The sequence below is a fragment of the Rhagoletis pomonella genome, unplaced genomic scaffold, assembly GCF_013731165.1.
Source record: "Rhagoletis pomonella isolate Grant_MI unplaced genomic scaffold, Rhpom_1.0 Rhpom_scaffold_00365, whole genome shotgun sequence".
Taxonomy (NCBI): Eukaryota; Metazoa; Arthropoda; class Insecta; order Diptera; family Tephritidae; genus Rhagoletis; species Rhagoletis pomonella.
Genome location: NW_023458919.1, coordinates 1 through 9621, shown reverse-complemented (window position 1 = coordinate 9621; position 9621 = coordinate 1). Strand labels below are relative to the sequence as shown.

General features: G+C 37.4%; 2 protein-coding genes across 2 annotated transcripts; both read right to left on the bottom strand.

Moving 5' to 3' along the window:
• Positions 1–4893: 4893 nt before the first annotated feature.
• LOC118750704 (splicing factor 3B subunit 6) lies at positions 4894–5755 on the bottom strand. The gene is made up of 3 exons (XM_036485434.1): positions 5544–5755; positions 5352–5470; positions 4894–5295 (listed from the first exon to the last, which is right to left on the bottom strand). Exons 1-3 carry the CDS (start codon positions 5559–5561, stop codon positions 5067–5069), a joined length of 366 nt encoding a protein of 121 aa, XP_036341327.1. The 5' UTR covers positions 5562–5755; the 3' UTR covers positions 4894–5066.
• Positions 5756–9099: 3344 nt separating this feature from the next.
• On the bottom strand, positions 9100–9615 carry LOC118750701 (dihydropteridine reductase-like; the record flags this gene model as incomplete). The annotated part of the gene is made up of 2 exons (XM_036485433.1): positions 9100–9406; positions 9470–9615. Coding segments are annotated over 2 exons (249 nt in total), but the record flags the coding sequence as incomplete, so codon positions are not given.
• Positions 9616–9621: the final 6 nt, after the last annotated feature.

The following is a 9621-nucleotide window of genomic DNA, read 5'->3' as shown; positions in this document are numbered from 1 at the left end:
GAATAACCTATAGTGATGTGCGGAATTTTCGGTACCCGATACTCGGTACTCAATACTTGAAAAAAATGTCGGTGCCCAATACTTTCTTTTCGGTACCTGATACCGTTTCTATACATTAAACCTTTGTCATACTAGCTGCAGTACGACTTGCAGGTTTTACAGGGTTCAGTTCGAAAAGCGTTCCACCAAACAAATTTCCTGTAATTTCTCTGTAAAGTATAATAGCTTATTCCCAGTATGAAGTTGCCGGATTCAGTCCGAAGCAGTGTTGTCACTTCAGAAACCAAATGAGCGGTAGATTTTTAATAAAAAGTGTGGTAGAATTTTTTTAAACGTTAAACACATTTTATTGTGCGTCAAATTATTATTATCAGAAACCATAACCAATAATATAACATCTAGATGATCTAGGCATATATATGCATCAAGAAAATTTTTAAAAAATGTCGCTTACGATATTTTGGCGGTTAGGGCTCGATAAAGTCTTTTTAAAAAAAATCATGACGTCAGAGAAAGGTCCATTTATATGCAGTTAATTATGTATAATATATGGTGGACTTTTATAAAAAAAATTAAAATCTTGGATAAACAAAAGGAATATACACAAAACTGGTCGAATTTAGGTCACTTATAATTTAAATTTCTCTTTGCCGATTTATTTGAACTTAGTTCATTAAAATCTATGGCCCGTAGTCTTAGTCAAAATAAAGTCGACTTTAAAGTTAGTTGCAGCTTTTTTGACAGATATCCCATTGAAAATTATGTCAAAAAGCTACAACTAACTTTAAAGTCGACTTTATTTTGACTATGACTACGGGCCTATGTATTTAGGATATTCACAAGATGCAGTAAGCTTATTATAAAAAGTACTCCTCTTCATTTTTATTTGTAAAATATAGTACTTACTTGCAAATATTAAGCTTCGCAAAACGATTTTCCACCACCGAACGAAAATGCTGCACACAAAAACTGGACTGGACCTGCACAATAAAAGACACAATATAAATATACATAGCTTTATAACAATTTTTATCGCTATTTTTACTTACTTGTAAGTTTTGAACAAAGGCACACAAAGCTGATTTTCCACGCTGAATGCAAAATGCAATTTTAATAATAATGGCCGAACGCCGAGCTGCAGAATTCACAAATTTTTAATTGCAACTGCACAATTAAAGATGCATTAAATATACACGGTTTCAAAATAACTTTTATCGCAATTTTTACTTACTTCTATTTGGAACGATGGCACACAAAGCTTTTATATATACTTTAAACATATTTTCCACCGCTGAAATAAATGTACATAGGTATATTAAAATGACTGAACGCCAAGCCGCACAATTCACAAATTAATTGCAACTAACGATTGCTGTGTTTTGTTCATTTTTCTTTTCGCATAATTTCACCATCCCTATGCATGCAACGTGTGCGAGTGAATAAGATATATTAAAACAGTTGAAAAATTTTAAGATGTTGTTTCATTCTAAGACTTTTTCGTAGCGAATTCTTACCCTGTGGAAAATCTCTAGTTTTGAACTGGGGCGCTTCTAGTACATTTAGAACATAGCTGGGCACACCAACACAGTCTCATTTTGTCATGGTATTAGTGCGTCGCGCTCAGTTATGGTTGCCGCATTTTTTATAAATGTACTAAAAGTGGTATTTTTCGTGCATGGGTATTTTGGCCTATTTTGCTTATACCTATAGTGTAATAATGAACCTTGGAAGTTTTTAGTAACTAATACTATTAGTTTATACAACCTTTTGCATAAGAAAAATTTAGTACTTGTATAATTTAAAAAAACTTAAATTAGGTAAACTCATTTGTATAATACCTGGGCTCCGTTTTATTAGAACAAAATATAGTTTTGAACCAGTTCTAAATACGTCATGTTAGATATAGATTTCTAAAATTGTTTTTTAAAAGTATCACATATCGCCGCTTTTGGACTGGTGGCGATCTAGTTACTATCGGACTGGGTCGTTTTTGGCGATAAAGATCTAGTACAGAACTACAAATTTGGTTCACCAGTTCGGGGTTTCCCTACAGGGTACATGTACTATTTATGTATTAGTGACAATCGAAAATTAGTGTGAATGTGTTCTAGTTTCGGTCATTCGAGTTTTGCAGGGAAGAGTACGTGCAAGGCGGATCTATGCAAGGTGGCAAGGTGTATTTAACAAAGAGCGCAAACATCGCGTGTACGTATACAAGCAAGAGCGTAACGATGAGATCGCGGCAGCATGCAAAATGAATTAGGCACACTAACACATTCTCACTTCTAGCGAACGCTTGTATGTGGTAGTGTCCACCTCTGTATATAAGTAAAAAATTTCACTAACAAAATATAGGCAGATTGTAACGAACACGTACCTGTTTATCCGCCCTTCTGCAATTTTTGCTTTCAATGTGGTGGCCCGTACTAGCTCAGCATTTGTGGATGCCACATTGAAAATTTTTTCCAGCAAGAATTTGCAACTTCTCTCCAAGAGAACTGTCACTTTGCTCTCACAATTTTTGAGTGTTGGATAGTTTTTTGGTCTGCACGAACGCGATTTGGGCAAAAATCGTAATAATTCGTACAAATTCGTACAAATTTTTTGCTCGACGAACAAACCTATTACTTGCAAAAACCGGAAGAAGAAGACACACCAGCTGACTTTGTCTATCACCCTCATTGCGAGAGTCGTGTCGAATGCCAGTCGTTTTTCGAGAGTCGAATCGTATCGAAAATTGCACGTCATTGCCTAAAATTTCCACTCGACTAGTGTATTAAAACGGAAAAACTTGGCAGCACTGTATGGTTTTCGACGATTTTGGTCGTTTACTTATTTCATTACGACAATAGACAATGCTACTGTTGTCGAGTCGTACAATTTAGCCTAATTTACGACCTACGCAATGAGGCTGTATGTTTTATTTGTAAACAAACTGAAATTCATGTTACCTCCATAGAAGAAAAAAGGAAAATGAACGTTCAATGTTCGCCAGGAACATTTCTAGAAGTAAAAACTAGTTGGCGCTATCATAAAGTCTCATAGCAGGCCACCAAATAGCATATAAATACCAAAACTCGGAAAATTCAATTTTTTTTGTTTACAGAAATTGCAACCATATGTTTTGTGATCATATGTTTTCGTGTTGGATAGTTTTTGCTGACTAAAATTTTGCCAGTACAAAATGGAAGGCTGCACAAAATGCCAACAGCTTGTGCCTCCCTTTCTTTCACTTGCGGTGAAGTTCAGGTGGCCATCGGGAAGTCGAAAGCCTCCAAAGCCATTGAATCCGACGGAATATGCATGTTGATGCTGAAAAATTTGGGTCCTGCGGGAGTAGCATACCTAACGGAGGTCCTCAACCTGTCTATGGCCACTCTCGTCATTCCAGACATCTGAAAAATGGGGAGAGAGGTCCCACTGCCCAAATTGAAACCGCCACTGTGAGAGAACTTTTCTAGTAGCGTTGGACCTGTTCAAGGCGTTCTACACTGTCAGTCATTCAACGCCGCTAAAAGAGATAGAGGCCTCCTCTCTCCCACAGCCACGTAAAATTAAACAGGGGGGAATCACAGGGTGGTGTCCTGTCCCCACTACTGTTTACTTATTATATCTCTAAGCTTCCTCAACCACCAGAGGGTGTCAATATTGTCTCTTATGCTGACGATTGTTCGATCATGGCGTCTGGGTAATGGAATTGATGACTTGTGCTCGAAAGTAAACGGCTATCTCGCCGAACTTTCTCGCTTATTCACTGCAAGGAGCCTTGCCCTATCCCCTGCGAAATCGTCGGCTACCCTATTCACTACCTGAACGAAGGAGGTTAGATTGCAACTGGGTATTCACGTTGATGGCGTATTGTTACGGTGAACGGTGAATAACCCGAAAATCCTCGGAGTTACCTTCGACAGTCTGTTCTCCTTCTCGGCGCATACAACCGTAATTGCCAATAAAGTACAAAGCCGCTACAATGTCCTCAAGTCGCTGGCCGACAGCTCTTGTGACAAAGATAAAGAAACATTGTTGGCAACATACAAGGCAATTGGCCAGCCGGTTCTAAACTATGCAGCGCCCGTGTGGTCGCCTGGGACTAGCAGGACGCAGCGGATGTTCATTAAACAACCTCTGGACCTGTGAGCCTACCGACAGGCGCTGAGCTGCATTCACAGGGAATCGACGTTGACGGATGAACCGTCCCGAGTGTGGCTCGACTGAGATATTAACCGATCTGGGCGGGGTTGTTGTAGCCGCTACAACAACAACTAGGTACTGATTGTCAATTTGCGTAGTTTGTTGTAGTTTTTTTTTTTTAATTTGACAGCTGTGGACCGCAGCTCGTCGTTTTCATTGTATCCGGGCTATTAAGCTTGTTTTATTTCCAAACAGTATTACGCTTAAACTGTTGTAATCGATTTAATTAGTATTTGCAAAAACAGATACATGCCCTGGCAAATGTTGAATACTTAAGTCCATCTTTTTTTGTATTTTACATTTATTTGCTTGTTATTTTAATGGAATGATGATGATGATTAGAATTAGCTTTACGCCCTATTCTAACAGCCACAAAACTCAGCGCATCACTATGATTTCTACTGCGCCTGAAAATATGCCACAAAAGGTTGATTTTAAGTGCCAAGGAAGCGCACACATATTGGAACTTTTTTAGCTGCATATTTGTCGTAGCAGCATACTTAGAAGCGTAGTAGAAATCACAATTGATGTGCCTAGTTTTGTGACTTTCGTTAGAATAGGGGAGTGATTGATTATGGGTTAAAATTAAAAAAATTAATTACTACAGAAATATGCGCATTAACAAACAATGAAATCCTTTAGTCGTACATCAACTCACAAGGTCTCTAATCAACGGAAAAACTAGTAAATAAAATTAAACTGTTTACGATAGGCAGTCCAAAATACAAATATCAGGAGAATTTAATAAAAGCACATATGTTTCATATTTGATAGAAGTCAAAAGTGCAGAAATACAATACCATGCATACAATAAGGATTAATGTTCTTTGTGGCAATCATTTTTATTCTGAGATGTCGTTTCCTTTCTTTACCGCCTAGGGTGCCTCTGGAGTTTTCAAATTATATTTCGACTTTATATTATTAAGTTCTTCTTGCTTCTTATCGACGTCCAGGCGTTTAAATGCTTTATTTGACTGGTAGTATAACACAACCAGATAACGATTACAAACGTTAAAGCCAGACAAATGATCACAAGCATTCTTGGCGTCGAATATGTCCTCGTAGACAACAAAGGCAGTTCCACGTGTCTCCGGTGTATTCCCACTTCAATAGAAGGAAACATTAACGTATCTGCACGCTTTTATAAAATATCTACTTACACACGAATTTGTCTTATTGCACCAAACTTCCCAAATATATCATACATTTCGTCCGAGGTAATTTTATATGGCAAATTTCTGACGTACAGCAGCCGATTTACCTCAGGTGGTAAGCGAATCTACCAAATATAAAAAAATATATATAATTAAACGAATTATGGGAATTGCATACTATATAGTCAACAAACTTACATTGTTACGTTTATTCATTGCAAGTTATTTCTACTCCTTTTGTGGATTTTTATAGATATTGTTTGCCTGAACGTGAGCGCACTTTGGATTATCCTTTGTGTCTAATCTACACTTTCTACATTCGCCTTTTCAGAAAAAACAAAGGTCTATTTGGTCTACAATACAAAAGTACCCTTTTTCTCGTACACTAGAGATGAGCAGTGTTGTTCCGATACAAGTAGGTATGAAACGATAAGAGTAAATACATGTACATACTCGATACTTTTTGTTTGATACCAATTAATTTTGGTAATGGTACCATATGGGCCTCCGCACACTGGACTGCTCAGTCCCCTAAAACCGGTTTTGTGTGGAAAAGACGGGGTAGAGGGTTCGAGTTTACCTCGCTCAGTTCAGTTCGCGAAAATTGCGGATTGACGGTGGACTGACACGCACACATAGACAACATGTTTTCTATTTCGTTTTGTTTGCATGTGCCACATGCACTAACACCAGAGAACGTATATGAATGAGGAACATTTTGCGTATACCATAGTTTATAGCAAAATTAAATATAAAAACGAATAAAAGAGAAACAGAAATCAAATAAGTACTAGGCAGAGGGGGTGCTTGCGGAGGCACGCGCGTGCTTGTGTCGGACCAAAACAAACTCTAAAATAAAAATGGAAGTCAGAACAACAAGTGTAGAGAAAGAACCGGGAAACGGGGAAAGGAGAGGGTTTTGTACATTTGCTTGCTTGCCGAAAATATGATATTTGCGTGAAATCGATTTGCTGATTGCAAATAGATTTTTACGAACATGTATGAATTTTTCTTTTAAGCTAAGTTAATAAGATTTTCGGGTGGGGTTTAGTAGCGCTCACAACTATTTCGGGCTATCCCGACCAAAGGGGTGGCCCGATCAAAAAAAAATTCCACACACTTGTATTCAAGGGTCTACGCATTATTTTAACACTCACTTTTGTAAATTTTGGTCACTAATTTATTTACAAATAGGGTTTGAAATATGCCCTTTTTTTTGTAAAATTCGGAAATTAGCGTACATTTATCACTCCTATTATCCTTAAAGCAATCACTTAATCAATGCATTTTTGTATTCCCCCTCACTTTACACTTTACTCGATTAGTTATAGCTTGCTTTACGACTTTAATATTAACCAATTAATCACAATTCATTAAATAAAAACACCTTCAAAATCACGCGTCTGACTTTGGTTGCATATGCGAATTAAATGGCGGAGTTCAGCTGTCAAACTCCAAAATATGCAAAAGAATGAGAGACAAAATAAGATAGGATATAACCCAGTAAGCATTAAAAATATACAAAGGTGTTCTCTGCAAAAGGTGGTCAGCTCCTTTTCTTCGCAAACCGAAAGGAGAATTCTACTGCCTGAGGGTTATAATCCCTAAGTGCGGCCGAAGGCCGCCTACACAGAAAGGAATTCTACACAAAACCACATTTGTTAAAAATAACATTTATTTTATAAAAACTTGTTTTTTCTATTTTTAATTAACTTTTTTATTCTTTATTCAAAATTGCAAGATATCTAATTTGGCATAATTTCTTTTATTAAAAAATCCCACGGCTTCTGTTAGTTGGGTCATATTCCACTTCAAACTGCTCAGTTTTCCAAAGAAAATTCCGTTTTCCCCCTTTTCCAAACGGTTCCCTAGGGGCCTATGGGAGGAGCCCAAGGGGGGGGGAGAGGGTTACGCCTTACAGAAGTTACCATTTTTTACTAGAAATCGATCCCGTACTTTTCAATGTTACTCTCTCGCTCTGAGCGAATTTTTATTTTTTGACAGGTTTACTAGTTTTAGTCCGAGGAATTCGGGATTGCACCTTAAATAAGGTAGAAGTGATTTTGAAATTTCTCTCTTTTCATTAAAAAATCAATTACGTGCTATGATATTTTTGTAGTTTTTTTTTCGACCACATCCATTTATAGATACATATACAAAAATGAAAAGTAGAAGGAACTACGAGCGTTGCGCTATGTGTGGCAAGAGCCAAGACGTTAAAGTGGTGTGATACCTTAGGGCATCTAGTTGCGAAGTTAGAAATCTTCCTTGGAATAACCGCTGCGGTGTTCCATTGCAAGATTCTTCCCGTGTCTGTGAAAAGTCATTTCAACGCGAATGATTTTATTACTTCCCCATTGCAGGAAAATATTTTTAAGCGCATGCGTTTATACCTAGGTGCAGTTCCCATGCCCTGGGAGGTTCCTGTGCCTGTAAGGCCTGAAGAGCACGAAAGTTGAGAAGTGACGATATCATCTGTTGATGCGCAGGGTAAAAACATAGTGGAGCGGCGAGCAAAGCGAAGAGCTAGCATCGAGCAAAGCTCCAATTACAAACATGTATGTATGTACGCTTTGCTCTGCACTATGCGTTCTCCCATTGAAACATATGCGTTTGAAATCGACGCTTTGCTCGATGCTCTTAGCTCGCCGCTCCTCTATGTTTTGACCCTAAAGCTGATGCCACATAAAACTTTTGCTGCGCTTTACGTGACAGATTCGCTTTGACAGAGAGTCCGATTAGTTGTCACTTCTACCTTATTAAATATGCATTGCTTATATCACCTTGAACAATAGGGGTATTCTTGAAATCTTGCAAAGCCATAGCAAATTGAATAGATTGCATAGCTTGCAAACACACAACAACAAAATACATGGGAAACAAGATGTGCTATTAGTTCAAAATATACAACGTCTAAGCCCATGATTCAATAATACAAGGTTCGATAAACTGACAGTTGTCTCTCTCGCACCGCTGCCTTAGCAGTGGCACCGTGTTGCTTCTTTGCACATTTACATGGAAACAGTGTAGCTTTGGTGTGAAATAGAAGTATGAGCGTTTGTGCAATATGTTTATTTGTATATGCATATGAAGCATATTTAACTGATGAAAACATAAACTGTTTTTAAATTGGATGTTTACATCAATCTAATAGTAGTCTTATTTTAATTTTGAATCATTTTGCAGTTTTTATACAGCATTACAAATTACGTAATTCACATAGATACATCAATATTACGTTCAACATTTCGTTTAAAATGCCAGATTTCCTGCAAAACCATTAGCATTTACAAAAGGAATTCCACTACTAATTGCCTACTTCGGGTACTTTTCTACTACCGAGATTTCATTCCTCCCGTTTTCTCCGTCCTTCGTAAATTCAACCTTTTGTAAGGGAGTGTCAAACCGCAGCTGTCAGTAATTATCTAACCTTGTATTATTGAATCATGGTCTGAGCCCATGCATACATTTTGCAGGACAGCGTAGCAAGATAAATGCTATCCTGTGCTAGCTGTTTTAATGTAGGAACTGACAGATATTTCTCCGATTCCACTTGCTTAAATTATTTCTTGCTGTATCTTGTTATTGTATCTGACATAGACTTTTGCTGCTTGCTACCTATGCATGCTGCAACCTTGCAATTGGGTGCTGGCGTGCTCTTGAAAAGTTGGAATAATATTTTTGCAATTTCGTGCAATCCGTGCAACGTGAGACTTCGAGAATATCCCTAATGTATATTTTAAGCTCACAAAAATATTTTATAATTGGTTTATATTTTATAGCTGATTATATTTAGTACAATAATTTATGTTGAGCACTAGGTACACTATTCTTAGGTATAACATTGTGAAAGTTGTTGTAATTATCTTTTAATTATTATACTTTTTTCTTTTGTATATCCCTAACGCACATGAGTCGTTGAAGTACATATAAGTTTTTCCAGCACAAATATTTACATTTAATTAGCTTCAGCCAATTGGGTGACACCATCCTTGGTTATTAACTGCAGTAAACCACCAGAATTTGGACGGTCTTTACCTTCAGTCCATTTGTAAAAGAGGCTATTATATAATAAAAACCTCCCATCATTAAATGTTCTAGTTTTGTTATATAGACATTCTTACCCAGCTACTTCTGTCAGAGGAGTCCATGTGCTGAAGTCTGCTTTCGGCATCCATTTGCGATTCATTGGAGTATCCAAAGTGACAGGGAGTATAGCAATAACAATAGAATCAGTGGGTAGTCCAGAGTTTTTACCAGCTAATGAACGAGTTAA

What these genes read in the sequence shown, in the direction of transcription:
- LOC118750704 (XM_036485434.1), bottom strand. An exon ending in GCAATAAGACAAATTCGTGT is followed by an intron (nt 5,296 to 5,351) that starts GTAAGTAGATAT and finishes CTTCTATTGAAG; the next exon opens with TGGGAATACACCGGAGACAC.